Here is a 14,447-nt window from a genome sequence, read left to right as displayed (position 1 = left end):
TCCCAGGTTCGATTCCCACTGGAGATGCTGTGGGCGCTGGGGGCGTGTTCTCTCCTCCATGTTCAGCACCCATACCCTAGGTGGGGTTGGCAAACTGACCTTTCTGTGTGGAGTTTGCATGTTCTGCCCATGTCTCCTAGGATAGGTAGTGGTACCCTCACACAAAAAACATGCAGTAATCCTCTATACTGCCTCCTCTTGGTCAACCGGGACGCCTGATGGAGAGAGAAGTAACTGGTTGTAATAACGTGTTCCTTCCACGTGCTAGTGCTACGTCCCAACGGGGAAACTCCCTCCTGTCAGGTTATAAGAAGCGGCCTGGTCACATCATGCATTGAAGGAGAGAAGCTTGAACTCAGTTCATTGCTCTCCCCAGGTTGGCAGAGGGAGAGTAGCGCCCAGGATTACAGTTAAGGCAATTGGCAGTTGGCACCGGGTGAAAAATGGGTTACAAAATTGCAGGTGTGTGTGTGTGTGTGTGTGTGTGTGTGTGTGTGTTGTGCATGCGTGCGTGCGTGGATTTTATGTTACAGAGGACCAGAGCTGATGACAAGCCTGGAGAGTGGAGACAATCTGGGATTGGATCAAATAAAATCTTTCTTCCTTTTTTCCGCTGTTACTTAGCAGTCTAATCTGTTTTAAGACTTTGAGAGATTAGACTGGAGTGGAGATGATCCAAAGTTCTTTATATGCATACTGTACTTTTATTAGTGCCAGACAAGGATGCTATGAAGGTGAAAATGTGTTATGCTTTTATTGCTTTATGTTGAGCAAGATGACACAACAAGATGACTGACTGGTTCTTTTGGGCTCGCTTGTTGTTTCCATGGTTGCTTGTTTCTCTCGCGAGACCTGGCAACACTAGTGAGACAGAGAGCTTCGCTAAATTCGATTCGCCTGGTTTAGTGGCTTTCATTTCAAAACAGCCGTCCATCGTTGAATAATGCGCTCACTTGTTGGATTAGCTGTGGTCATTGTTGTGGCTACATCGTATTTGTTTCTGCTGTCCTCTTACCTTCCTGCGGGACCTCCACGACTTCGCTCCAGCGTCCAAGAGAACAATGTGGAGGAGGCAACAGACTCTCAGCAGCCCAGTGACAGTGACAGCAGGTGGTGTGTTACTGGTGTTGATTTGCTAATGTTAGCTTAAACGAATGAAATGAAACTACTTAGTGGAATGATCCACTCCTGAACAATCACTGTCGTTTACCTTTATTAAGTGTGTGTGTGTGTGTGTGTGTGTGTGTGTGTGTGTGTGTGTGTGTGTGGGGGGGGGGGGGGGGGGGGGTTAAAGGTCCTTTATTTGTCTCCCTTGGGAGAAATTTGTCTTGGAGACAGAGTCACAGCTGCATACAAATAACATACACGTTCACAACTTCACATAAGAAAAACACCATGAAACATACAAAATAGAGATATTGCACACATTCCATTGATAAAGTGCAGTTTAGTCAATAAAGTGCATTCGGCAATCTCTGATTGAGCATTTTGATTGACAGGGGAACAAATTAGTGTTTAAATCTATTATACATATACCGTGGAGTTCTACATCTCCTACCGGATGGCATTAGCTCGTACTTTTGGTACAACACATGCAAAGGGTCGGATACAATATTCCGAGCTTGTCTCAACACGGCTTGTTCAAAGATGGCCTGGGGGGTGTGGACATGCCCATGATCTTCCCAGCCATATTTGCTAGCCTACTTATTTGAGATTTGTACTTCACAGTTAGATTGCCAAACCAGCTGGACATACCGTATCTTAAGATTGACTCTATACTAGCTCTGTAAAAGGTCAACATAATATTTACACTGACTCCGAAGAGCTTAAATCTTCTGAGAAAGTGTAGACGCTGGTGTATCTTAGAACACAGTGTTGTAACATGTGTGTGCCAGCTCAGGTCCTCATCGATCTGCACTCCCAGGTATTTTTTATACGAGGGGACCTGTTTGATGTTATGGTCATGGACACTAATCGTATACTGTGGTCTCCTATGGACCTGGGGTCCACTATGACCTCCTCTGTTTTGTTTACATGTATTATCAGATGGTGTAGATCACACCACTCTACAAACTTGTCTACTCGGGTGACGATATAATGATATATTGGGATTGCGTAGCGCACTATTACGCACTCTCGCATCCATATATTTATGATTTCTTTTTTCCCCCCACTGGAAAGACAGACATACAGTAATGCATGCACAGAGGAACTGTGCACACATTACATTACCATGTGTGTGTGCATTGTGCGCACATGGCATGTGAGAGCACTTTCTCGTGAATAATAGACAGAGCTGGTGATGAGGAGACGAGCAGAGCAGGCCTTTAATGGAACAGATGCTGCAGAACGATAAAGTCAGACCAAAAGAGATTGTGTGGCTGTGGCCTAGACATGGAAGGCAAGGGGATATTATTACTGAATTGATTGTTCTTGTCATTCCAGGCTGAAGTTCCCATCAGACCTGGAGGAGCTGAGGCAGTTGGCAGACCAGCTGCAGTTTTACAAGACGGAACACAGTGGATATGTCCTGCTCCTCTTCTGTAGCGCATATCTCTACAAACAGTCTTTTGCCATACCTGGTTCCTCTCTCCTAGTAAGGCAGTCTTGTCATCTTCTGTAGCTACTGTAAAAGGCTGGTGGTTGGCATTTTGTCTGGTTTTAAATTGTTGTCAACAACATTCTAATCTACACTCACCCATATTCTCTCCCGTCCTGTTATATTGCTCAGAACATTCTAGCCGGGGCTATATTTGGATCATATCAAGGGCTCCTGCTTGCCTGTGCCCTTACCACTGTGGGTTCCACCATGTGTTACCTCCTGTCCCAAGCTTTTGGAAAACAGTACATCGTCAACCTCTTCCCCAATAAGGTCAACATGCTACAGCGGAAGGTAGGGTTGTCTTTCCAATACCATAGAAAGCTGGGCTTGCACTACAGGAATTGGAATAGAATGGATTCCCCTCTGGGCCTCTGTATAATAATATGTTATGTGTGTGTGCATAACATATATGCATTATGCACACACAACATTTGAAACAATTGTGCATCACACAATACAGGATACTATTTAGATTATCATGTCTGGCAGAACAATGAATCACCACAGTTCCCCCATCTCAGCTGTCCAACTCACCCGTACATACATTGCCTACAACCTCTGTTTCCACGATTCTACTAGTAAACACGTATGTTTTATTCCTAGGTGGAGGAGAACGAGGATTGTCTATTCTTCTTCCTACTTTTCCTGAGATTCTTTCCCATGACCCCTAACTGGTTCTTAAACATGTCCGCCCCCATCGTCAACATCCCAATCACCTTCTTCTTTTGCTCTGTGTTCATTGGTAAGTACAGTACAGTACAAGACACAGGTGGACTAGTGTGTCTCACTTCTCCTCTGAGCTGTGAACATTTGATCAACAGCCATTAACATGTCTCACAGTGGAGCAGCCTCATGGCCCAATTGTGGCATTGTGAATCCCACTCATGACCTGCATTACAAATCATAGCCTTGTTGGATAAACATAATGGTTAAAATAATGCTTGCTTCCTTTTCTCCTGTCTGCTTCCATAGGTCTCCTGCCATACAACTTCATCTGTGTCCACACCGGAGCCATGTTGTCCGAGGTATCGTCACTGGATGATCTGTTTTCCTGGGATCGACTGCTCCAGCTACTGGCCATTGCCTTTGTGGCTCTGCTGCCTGGAGCCCTCATCCGTCACTACGGCCAGAGCAGACTCAAGCTGGATGTGCCACAGAAGAACGCACTCATCACAGATAAGAAGGTACAATAAGTCTGCTTGGAATGGAATGTGTCACCTGGGATTTGTTTGCTGCCTGTATGTCAGACTTGTCAGAGACATGTGTGGCAGACCGTGTGTGTGTGTGTGCTTTAAAGAAAGGAAGATGTTCGGAATTAATCGACGAGCCTCCAGAACACTAATCTGGCACACTTGGTAGTGTCGTGAACACTGAAATCCAAAGCCATCGACCAATGGGATTTCTATCCGTCTTACTTTGCTGTTTTGGGGACAATGTTAGGGTTTGGATTGGAAAAGGATGACATTGGATGAGAGACTTGTGGAGTCTTGTGTGTTATCTAATGCGTGTGTTTCTTCACCACAGCATATGTGTGAGCACACTGCATATGCTGTCTGTATTTTATAGGAATTTTCATGATGAGAAATGTCACAAGTTTGTCATTTCTGTTACACTAGTGCAATACTTGCTGTAATGTGAATGGCCATTTATATTTTTGATAAAGTGTAACTTTAATTATTGGGGTTAGACTTTAAAGTGCCTTGGGAAGGGTCATGCAAATTTGATGTTTATTTAAAACATCTACCTCTATTAGTGGATTTCAGATAATTCAGTGGTTATTCTAACTTAAGTTGTATTTTGTGAAAGTAATTTTATTATTATTTTGGCTTAATTGCATGCCATGTAATTAGGACTGTAGAGCTGGGAAATACATCGATATTACATATATCGATATCGTGATATGAGACTAGATTTTGAGACTAGATTTTGGATATCATAATATCGTTATATCACTATATTATGATATTGAAAGTCCTAAAGTGACTGTTCCTCCTGTTCTTTGCCTTTACCAGATGAAACAGTCATCCCCAAAATATCGCCAACCACAGTATCCAAGTACTACTACTAATAATAATACCGTACATTTTATTTGTATTGCACTTTTCCACTTTACATTTGAAACAAATCAAAGTGCTACTTACAAAGTGCTGTATTTGGTCAAAAATATTGATATTTTACTTTGCCCATATGACCCAGCTCTACATGTACAGCAGTATTGTACATCTACTGTACTTGCAGTATATGTATCTATACGTACTGTTTTCTTTGTTGATTGATTCAATTTGGTTGCTATAGCTTACCTGGAATGTCTTAGGCCTGTTGTATCATGCCTCATGCTGCATTCACATGGAATCAGGCAAGCGGCAAAACCGGCTGGACGGCACGGAATGGTAAAAAGATTAAATATTTTAACATTGATGCTGTCTGCCGTTACCGTCGCTGGTTCTGGCTGCCGTGCCGTCCTGTTCTGTTTACCGTCCTGCTCCCGTCCACTAAAATGACTTCCGCTTTGCCGTCTACCCCTTGCCTGATTCCATGTGAATGCTGTATTAATGTCTCTCTTAATTACTTGAAGTCCATTTCTTTAAAATTGGTCCAGCAGTCTTTACACTATTTGTGTGAATCTATGATCAGTACCGGTATGTTTTTTTTAATCCATTTTGACTTGTTGGCCCTTTGGGTGTGTTGTATATTTTGTCATGTCAGTATTGTTAAACTGATGGCAGTGGTATTTCGTCAATCCTTTGACATTTTATGTCAATTAAAAAACTTTTGATCATACATCGCTGTATTTGTTGCTTTTATTAAACAGAAAAAGTCCAGAGGCAGTAAAAGCACATTCTTTGAAATACTCTTTATTGCTCAGATCCAGGTTGGTCAGCAATACAGTTCACTCACAACTTAAAACGACAGCATAGCTGTTACCAGATAGACATGGATCCATTGACATGTACTGTACATGGATCTTCTCTCTGTCTAGTACACATTTCACCTGGAGGTGTTTCAGACCTGTTGGTTCGGTTCATGGGAAATGTGGGACCGAGGGGGACCCACTAAAGGAAAATCTCCCAATTGTGAAATGAAGTTCAGAAATGGATCCACCAAAAACTACTACTGTAAGTGTGGGACTATGTATAGGAAATGTAGCCTAGTACATACTGGATAACCTATTACAGTTCTCATGCAATCCTTCGCATTTTCTCACTCGTTAACATAGGACAGGAACACTGGTGTGGTTCTGCATATTGTCTGACTGTAGAATGTACTGTATCACTGTACCATTCCTAGGCTACACCATGGCAAAATCATTTAAGTTGGTGTTGAATGCCCCTCTGTTTGTCTGGACACGTTTGGAACCTTCCATTCTAACATCTTCTTTTTGTACCACTCGTTTCCCGCATCTGTATAGAATGCAAGCTATGATCTCACCACAATTTTAATCGCTAGATCTGGTGATCTAAAAGGAATGAATATAAAAAGCAAAGAATCCCAACTACTTCTCCAGGCTATAGTAGATCAGTGCAGATGACAAGAGAACTATATAACCAGAAGACAGGCAAAACTAACTAACCACCATGTGATATGACAAAAAACGACACTGTACTCGCCCAGTGACATGTTATCTGGTATTGATTATTAATGTCTAGCACGCCTCACAAAAACTTAGAAATACCAACGTCTAGAAAAAGAAATGAAAAGTCCACTATCATATTGTAAAGTTCCACCTCAAAATCCTGTTGGTTGCAAATGTCCCTAAAATGTAACTTCCTTCACAGCCTGGAAACTGGCAGCAGCCACTGACCAGAGTCGGCTCACCACACTGCAATGAAAACTGATATCTCCATCTAGATGGAATCCTTGCCACCTGAGCCTTTACCTAGACATTAGAACACAAACGCACAAGTGAGACTGTTTTGAAGAGTCGTAGAATGAATCCTCCACACAAAGGACTTAAAATCCAAAACTGATCTATGAGTTAAAGGACACTCATACTAGTGTTTTCAGAAACTCTGGCTGCCTTCTCAGGGCTGTGTGGGAACGCCATAAAGGTTTGATTGACGGCTCCCCCAACACACCTGTTAGTTTAGTTGTACCTCTAAGGGCAAGCCAAATTACCTTTTAATTTAATCATTCTTACTGGCCATATAATTTTCTGGTATCATAAAACTGTCAGCATAGCTCCACCCAGCTTCAACCTGACTAGAGGTGTAATCAGCAAGAGAGTAAATGAAAACCCAGGCCATTTCAAACCAGCATCCTTGAATGACTTATTTTACAGTCAAACAAACTGATACAATAGTCTGAGCAACAAAAATGATCTAGTGCTAGTGAGTCATGAGATTGAGTAGTGCCACTGTCAAGCCTAATTTATGCTTCGGCTAAAAACTGTCATACAACCACATCCCTTGCCAAAATGAACAGATTTGAACATTTCTTTCGGAGAGTGATGCAGTCATACAATGAGTCATAAGGTATTGAAGGTATAGTAGTTCTGTTCAGTATGAGGTACAGTACTGCACTGGTTGTGGGGAGGCTTTCTGAAATGACCTCAGGCTTTGTGTGACTCCTAGTCTGTGTTCACTGGGACAAAACATTCCAACTCCTCAGATGACGGAGCAGAAACACAAAAAGGATTTTCAACTCATAAGATAAATTACTATCTTTCACTATTCATTTATTTTTTATTTTTTTATATATATTTTTTGCCCTACATTGGTTTTAGTTTTAGTAACTAAAATCAGCCTTGGATTCTGGGAGGTAATTTAAAAATAATGTACAGCACAACAGAAATAAAATGGTAAGATTGATGAGTCATTTAGAGATCTTTCTTTTTAAATGAAGCTGAGATGCTCTAAATGTCTCCCACCATCTCTCACAACGCAGGTGCAGATTGGTTAAAGCCTGATTTATACTTAATTGCGCGTCAGTGTCTCACACCAAAAATATCACATCTACAAGTTCAAACCATGTCAGACAGGCATTTTGAACTTGTAGATCTATGTTCTGCATATATGTGCAACCAAGTATGATGCATGTGGTGCAACCAAATCTAACTCAGGCAAGTGTTAGGTTATAGAGACAGAAAATTATGCATTTATGTGACTATTGTACATGTTTACAGTATAGTTATCTTGTCGTACACAGTGACAGATCAATCAACAACTAGCCTAGAGTTGTTCTACATTCTACACAGAAGACTAGGGTATTACACCATGTTCAAGAGTCCTGTCAGTGTATCTTTGCAGCTTCTTATTTTTTCTTCAAATCAACCCCAGAGTATGTTATCAAACAGAGCTGGTAAGATTGGTTTGGGTCATTTTTAAAATAAAATAAAAAAGTGTTTAAACAAACAAATCCTGGAGGTACAATTGGGAAAACTGGAGGTACGGTTGTTGTGGTTGTAGGATAACAATTTGTATCTTTTCTCAGTGGATGAAATCAGTACACATCCACATTCATAACCACGTCGGGCAGGCATGTACCCCTATAGATCCTGCTCTTCAGGCATGTACCCCTATAGATCCTGCTCTTCAGGCATGTACCCCTATAGATCCTGCTCTTCAGGCATGTACCCCTATAGATCCTGCTCTTCCTTCAGCTCTATTGGAATTTGACTTGGAAATCCGATTGGGCGTGTCGAAAAGAGGTGTCCAAGTCAGAGACAGTCCAAAAGACTTCACTACGGTTTACAATGTTTTACAGATCCATTGATTCTGCCGTCACTAGCCAGCTGGACCTGAAGTGTTTAGAGATTACTGTAAATCTTGTCACTTGTTCATTTTTTTTGTTTGTTTGTTTTTATTAAAAAAGAGAAAAGAAAACGATCAGTTAACAAGGCATACAAAATGTGGGAAAAAGGGGGAAATGAAAGATTGGACTGAGGTACCCTGAAGCCTGAGGTAGATCACAATACTGACATGCGCACTGTTCACATCCTGACCAAAGTTACGTGGTGGTTCACTTATTGTTCTCCTATTTTTTCAGGTTTTATTATTATATTATTGTTATTCATAGTCTAGTTTTAAAAAAGAAAACACTTCCCTTCAAAGCAATATGGCAGTGTTCCACTGAGGAAAAAAGAAAATGACTTTATTTTTCTTTTGTTTCTTATCAATAGCTCTCATCACAAAATAGGAAAAAATAGATTCATAAATATTACTCTCTTTTTATATATATATACACGCACGCTTGCTCACTCGCGCACACACACTCGCACACATACACACACGGAGGAAGCTGTGTGTATTGGCAATAACCTTGCAAGATGAAGCTGATGGGCTCACGGGGCGAAGGAGCCAATGGTGACGTCTGAATGGGTGACAAAATAAGGCAACAAGCTTCCATGGTCTCCAAAATAAAGCACAAAGGGATATCAGAACCTGTATGTCCAGCATGCTCTCCGGGCCTCCGGTCAGTCTGCCGAGAAGCATTTGCGTCAAAGAAGGGAAAGAGATGCACAGAGAGAGAGAACAATCTGTCATGCGCTGCTGACCGGGCATGCTGGACATGACAGGGGGTGATATTTCTAAAAGGCTGCATATCATACATTCACAGCTGTCATGCCATTTTAGAAAGCTCCCTGACAAGGGAGGGTTAAAGCCAAACACGTTTGCGGTCGTGTGTGTAACCACACAGGTCATACAATGCCTCCCCATTATCTCATCCTACCTCTTCCTCACTATCACTCCAAACACACCTCAAGACTGAACCCCCAACCCCACCCCACACCCCCCAACTCTAACCCGGGCCCTCAGCTTGCATGTTGCGTTGCCCCTCCTGACTTGCTCATAAGGCCGAACATGTGGTGATGCACATTCCAAATGACCGGTCGCCCCTTTGACAAGAAAGGGGCACCTCTATTTCTTGTTTTGTTTTTTTTAAATGAGAGAGAATTCTTCTAGAAACATCCTCTTAATTTAGTTTTTATGTTTACAGGACAACAAGCATGAATGTAGATACAGTCTACTGTACAGTATGGGATTGATACCAGTTTACTGGCGAATACAAAATCCCTGTTGTATTTAACCTCTGTTGAGCTCTGTGGTTGAAAGTAGCAGTCAGGTCAATGTTATCAAAAAGGCTGCAGAAAAGAAATGGTTATTGAAAACAAATATTTTATCATGTAAAAAAAAATGAAACATGCCAGATGAGAGAGATGAGAAAGTGATAGAGTGAAAGTGAAGAAATGAAAAGAAAGCTAAAAAGTGGAGCGTCAGATATGAACGGTAAGAAACAGTTCAAAGGGATGTTATCCTTTGCGTTGGCACACACACAGGCTAATCATAAGGACTCAGAACCATTCACTATGTTTTCTAAGGGCATTTTGTATCATTTGCAGTGGCCTAAAGTATGAACAAATAAATGATATAATTTTAAAGAGACTGCCTAGAGGTGACACCGTTTTACGCAGCCCCATCAAATCTCTGAAATGAACCAAACACTAAAAAAAAGTACGCCAAGTTGTACTGTCATTTCAACACAAAAATAACAGTGCATACTTCCAACATGTATCAGTATACTTTTCTACTTTGCATTAATACTGCTAAGGATACTTTACTCTTGCAATCTGAATACCACAACCTGTTGTGAGAGAAAGTGTCCATTACCACTCGCTCTCATTCTAATCCCAAAATATCTACGGCAATGTCTCCAATGCGCTCGTGTTAATACAGCTGCTTTATCTGTCTGTTAGGCCTACTGTATGTTAGTCCAACTAAAGCGATAACGTTATGCAGGGTGACTTAATATTGTACTTAATCCTGTTTTCTTAATCCTTATTTTTACTGTGAACACAACAGATGCCCAATTCTCTGCTATTTTCCACCCTCCTTGTTGATTTATTTTTAAATTATTATTATTTTTTAAATGTTTTTAAGTATACTATATCAGTAATGTTTCCCCCCCCCCCCCCCCCGTCTCTCTCTCCACCTACTCCTGCAGGGCTGGCAGTGCACACTATGGCCTGCACATTTCCCCCAATGAAGTTCTTTGGTTTTGTTCCCGGTGCTGCTGGTCTGCCCTGCATGTCCCCTTGGCCTTCGTCTGGATAGGTCTCTGTCCACTTTGGGAGGGCTACATTCATTGGCTGGTGCCTGCTGTGAGCAGCCCCCACTGGTCACTTGGCGTGGTGCGGTGGCACGGGGGTGCCCTGCTGGTGTTTTTGTTCCTGCTGTTTGACCTGTTGAATAATCTCCCGGATCTTCCTCTGTGCAGTCTGGTGGAGGGGAACAATCAAAGTAAGGAATGAGATGAAATGCCGTAATAGAAGACATTACCATCATAATAACGGTATTTGTATAATATATTTTTAAACAAATAAATGAGCAGATTTGACAAGCTGGACCCCGACACGACACAACCAGATATGCTATAGTTTGACAGAAACTTTTGACAGAAATTAGCACATTAGGTCATGTACACAAATACAGACACACAGCAAGAACAAGAAGGTTCACTCATTGCTATATTGAGTGAACTGGATACAAGAAGGTGTTATTACTGCCCATCTGATCCTAATTTATAGTATTATTACCTGGCTGGCAAAGAAATGCCCGCTGATTTTCACAAAGACCTCGTCATTTTCGTCTGGAGTTTGGTCCCGTGGTACGATGACCTCAGCGCTAGTAAGATTCTGCAGCTCATTAACCTGCAAAAGACGGGAAACCCAGAGGTCATGTAGCCTCACATACTGTAGGCAGCATAAATATCACAAGCTCAGCCAGGCTGAGGCTAAGCCTTTGCCAGGCTAGAGGTCATAACCCATGCCTCACTTCCAACAGACACTAGTGCTCATTAAAAGACACATCTGGGCACCTAGACTGCTAATGCCGCCTGACATCGCGTCACAGGTTCGACCCCCAATCCCGACGACCTTTGCTGCATGTCACTCCCCGCTCTCTTCAGATTACTGTATCTATCAATAAAAGAAAAATACACTGATGATTCTACTAAAGTGGAACTGACGTACAACTGGCTAAACCACTGTTTCTCAACGTCAGGCCCAGGAACCACTAGGGGTCCAAATGGACACTTACAGGTCTGTAACTGTGTGAAAGGATGAAAGGGATGTCTGGAGTTCTCTGGTGGAGCTGTTGCCCCCGCGACCCGACTACGGATAAGCGGTTGAAGATGGATGGATGGAACTCTCAGTGTTAAATAAGCACTGAGGATCTTAGTGTAGTAGTTTAGTGTAGTAGTTTTATCAAATGGAGGTCTGTGGCCTAATGGATATCAACCATATCGATCTCCAGGTTGATATGTCCTTGAAATGAAAAGGGTTGAAAATCACTGGATTAAAGCAGACTGGGGTATACTTGCGGGATGCTGCGTAAGGATCCCAGTTCATTTTCCACCTCCTTCACCATCAACCTACTGTCTTGCCTCCTTTGCCGATGACCCTGCCAGCTGCAGTTGAGGGAACCTTGATATGGGTCTCCAGTTTCACCTCCTCCTTTGCCGTGAAGAAGTTCTCCTCCTTCAGTTTCCCAAATATCCTGCCCTGGGCCTGGAATACAGAGGAGGGAATGAGACAAGGAAGACTGGGGAAAATGGGGACACAGCGATAAGCTGATACAATCATCTGAATACAACTTACTGCATGTGACAGAACATGTAACTGTTGCCACTACAAGTAATATAATTTATTTCTAAAAGGTCTAAGTTCATAATTAAGAAGTTCATAGTTAAGTTACATTCATGTTAAAACGTAATTTCATGTCTTTTTCTTGTCAAGTTGTTGTAATGCTTTTATTTTGAAGGGTCAAAGCCATATTCTGTGTCTCGTTTGGTCTGCTCTCATGTCAATTGGTACACAGGAGTTTTGTGTATGCAATCAAGCCACAAGCAACAGAAGCAGCAAAGTGCAGCAGCTCCTGCACTGGTCACACAAAGAGACTGTCATAAGAAAGGTTATAAGGACCTAAGACTGAAGAGATTCCCTTCTTTGTTTTATGCACAGCCAACAAGGTATTTGTTGTTTGTTTTCTGTCTGTATTTTACTTTGGTGAAATGCTTCCATATACATGCTGTGCATGTAATTTTATGTTAATTGTAACGTGCTTGTTTTATTGTATTGTTTATGTTTAGTTTTCACGGTGGGTTTGGAGGATTTGAAGACACCTTCAAATAAATCAGTAGAGGAAGCCACTTGTGTCTGTCTGTGCTTGGCCTTGGAGGGAGTTACAGAACAAGTTGTTCTGCAGTTGTGATCATTCAGCTATTTTCTTATGACCGGTGGGGATTTGTACAGCTGTATTTACCTTAAATTGAGCCTCTGGGGGTCCAGTAATTATGACCATCCTCTCTGTGACGTCTGGAGTCTCTGCAGGGGCGATCTGACACAAGTGATGAAAGGTATAGGGAGCAGGGGGAGGGAGAGCGAGAAATACAAAGCATGGTCTAACAACATTGTAGTCAAGGTGTTCTGGTTCTGTAGTCATCTAATACAGTTTAAACCTATAAATCCTGACAGGACTTCAATCCATACCAATGTCATTCTCCTTGCATCACATTACGTGAGCGATTTAACCAGCTGAAAAACCAAACCATAAAACACCACCACAACATAAAAAGCTTTAGGGTTTCTTGAAACAAGTTAGTTTCCAGCAGAGAATGTTTGTCCATGTTGAAGACTAACATTGTCAGATGTGGTCCAGAAAGTACAGCTGACTCAGCCAACACTGTCTGCCAACGTGATAACACAGCCTCAACAACTCATAGCCCCTCTCGGAACCCTCCGTAAAGCTTTTCTGAAATTTGCGTAGGGTCCCTGTGCGTATCTATATTGTCGTATTGAAATGATAGAACGCGGACATAAATATCGTCGTTAACGTCGTGTCTGCGCCGTTTGACGGCTTCTTTTTGTTTGAGTTATTCTGAATTTGTGAACTATAAGTACCTGTTTGACCGATTTGGTCGCTTTGATTCTTCTTGTTTATTTACCGTTTATTGTACGGCGGTACAATGAGGTGTCAATAAACAAGGAAGGAAAAGAAGAATCAATGCGACCAAATCGGTCAAACAAAAAGCTTAACGGCTTCCGCGCCACAGGAGATATTCGCAGCGGTATTTATAGGTACTTATAGTTCACAGATTCAGAAGCCGTCAAACGAAAAGAAGCCGTCAAAGAGCGCAGAAGGACGTATCCGAAGGTATTTATGTGTGCGTACCCGGTGGCAGGGTGGAGGTGGAATAGGACCCCATGCTCTGGGTCTAAAAAATGTCAGAAACTTCAGTAGCATTGGGTTCTGCTTGTAGGGCTAAACAACTCACTGACTGAGAGTACCCTCTCATTGATGCCTCACTCACCTTGATTGAAGCACCAGCGAAGCGGGCTAGTTGTTTGATATGCTGTCCCTTTTTGCCAATCAGGGCCCCAACTGCCTGAGTTGGAATAAAGAGGTAGACCACCTCCTGTTCCGGAGCCTGTTGCTGAGAAAGACAGAAAATGAGAAAGGGTCATTACAGGTTTACTCCTTGCAGTGTTCTTTGATAATGCTTCATAGATGATTCAAGATTCATTGTTCTCAAATTCTGACTGTACTAATCATTTATTCTTTAAACGATGTTCATATAGGTATAAATATACAAAGGAATCTGGATCAAAAAGATTCAAGGAGCTGGAGCAGGTCATCTTACATTTAATAGGTGTATAGCATGTGTGGATTGAATGGAATTCCCATGCTGAGTTATTCTGAAGTATTAGTCTGAACTGTGCTGTCATTTCTTTTGCACCAATTTAAAGTTTTTAAGGTGACCCGTGTGCTCCAGCTCTTTTCTTTTTGATACTGCTTTGGTGACTGCCCTGGCCCTCATCCTTAAAATAGGTTGCACGGGAACTCTCAAC

At 42.0% G+C, this 14,447-nt stretch overlaps 2 protein-coding genes across 3 annotated transcripts in view; one reads left to right on the top strand and one right to left on the bottom strand.

The window, feature by feature from the left end:
- Positions 1–883: 883 nt before the first annotated feature.
- Positions 884–5,383, top strand: tmem41aa (transmembrane protein 41aa). 2 transcript variants are annotated; one of them, XM_080786673.1, is made up of 5 exons: positions 884–1,110; positions 2,446–2,596; positions 2,732–2,893; positions 3,206–3,344; positions 3,575–5,383. In XM_080786673.1, exons 1-5 carry the CDS (start codon positions 944–946, stop codon positions 3,793–3,795), a joined length of 840 nt encoding a protein of 279 aa, XP_080642799.1. In that variant the 5' UTR covers positions 884–943; the 3' UTR covers positions 3,796–5,383. The 2 variants fall into 2 exon arrangements, with proteins under 2 accessions (XP_080642799.1, XP_080642798.1); XM_080786672.1 differs by having other exon boundaries at positions 884–1,113.
- A 3,967-nt stretch (positions 5,384–9,350) lies between these two features.
- The window catches only part of igf2bp2a (insulin-like growth factor 2 mRNA binding protein 2a), a 51,013-nt gene continuing 45,916 nt past the window's right edge, over positions 9,351–14,447 (bottom strand). Inside the window, exons 12-16 of the mRNA XM_080785135.1 lie at positions 13,910–14,032; positions 12,862–12,936; positions 11,976–12,107; positions 11,136–11,249; positions 9,351–10,817 (exon numbers count right to left, since the gene is read on the bottom strand). Of these exons, the coding sequence (XP_080641261.1) occupies positions 10,719–10,817; positions 11,136–11,249; positions 11,976–12,107; positions 12,862–12,936; positions 13,910–14,032 (543 nt within the window). The 3' untranslated portion in view covers positions 9,351–10,718. The remainder of the gene's footprint in view (positions 10,818–11,135; positions 11,250–11,975; positions 12,108–12,861; positions 12,937–13,909; positions 14,033–14,447) is intronic.

This window comes from Protomyctophum bolini, assembly GCF_963924005.1.
Source record: "Protomyctophum bolini genome assembly, chromosome: 16".
Classification (NCBI taxonomy): Eukaryota; Metazoa; Chordata; class Actinopteri; order Myctophiformes; family Myctophidae; genus Protomyctophum; species Protomyctophum bolini.
This window is presented reverse-complemented; position numbering and strand designations above follow the sequence as displayed.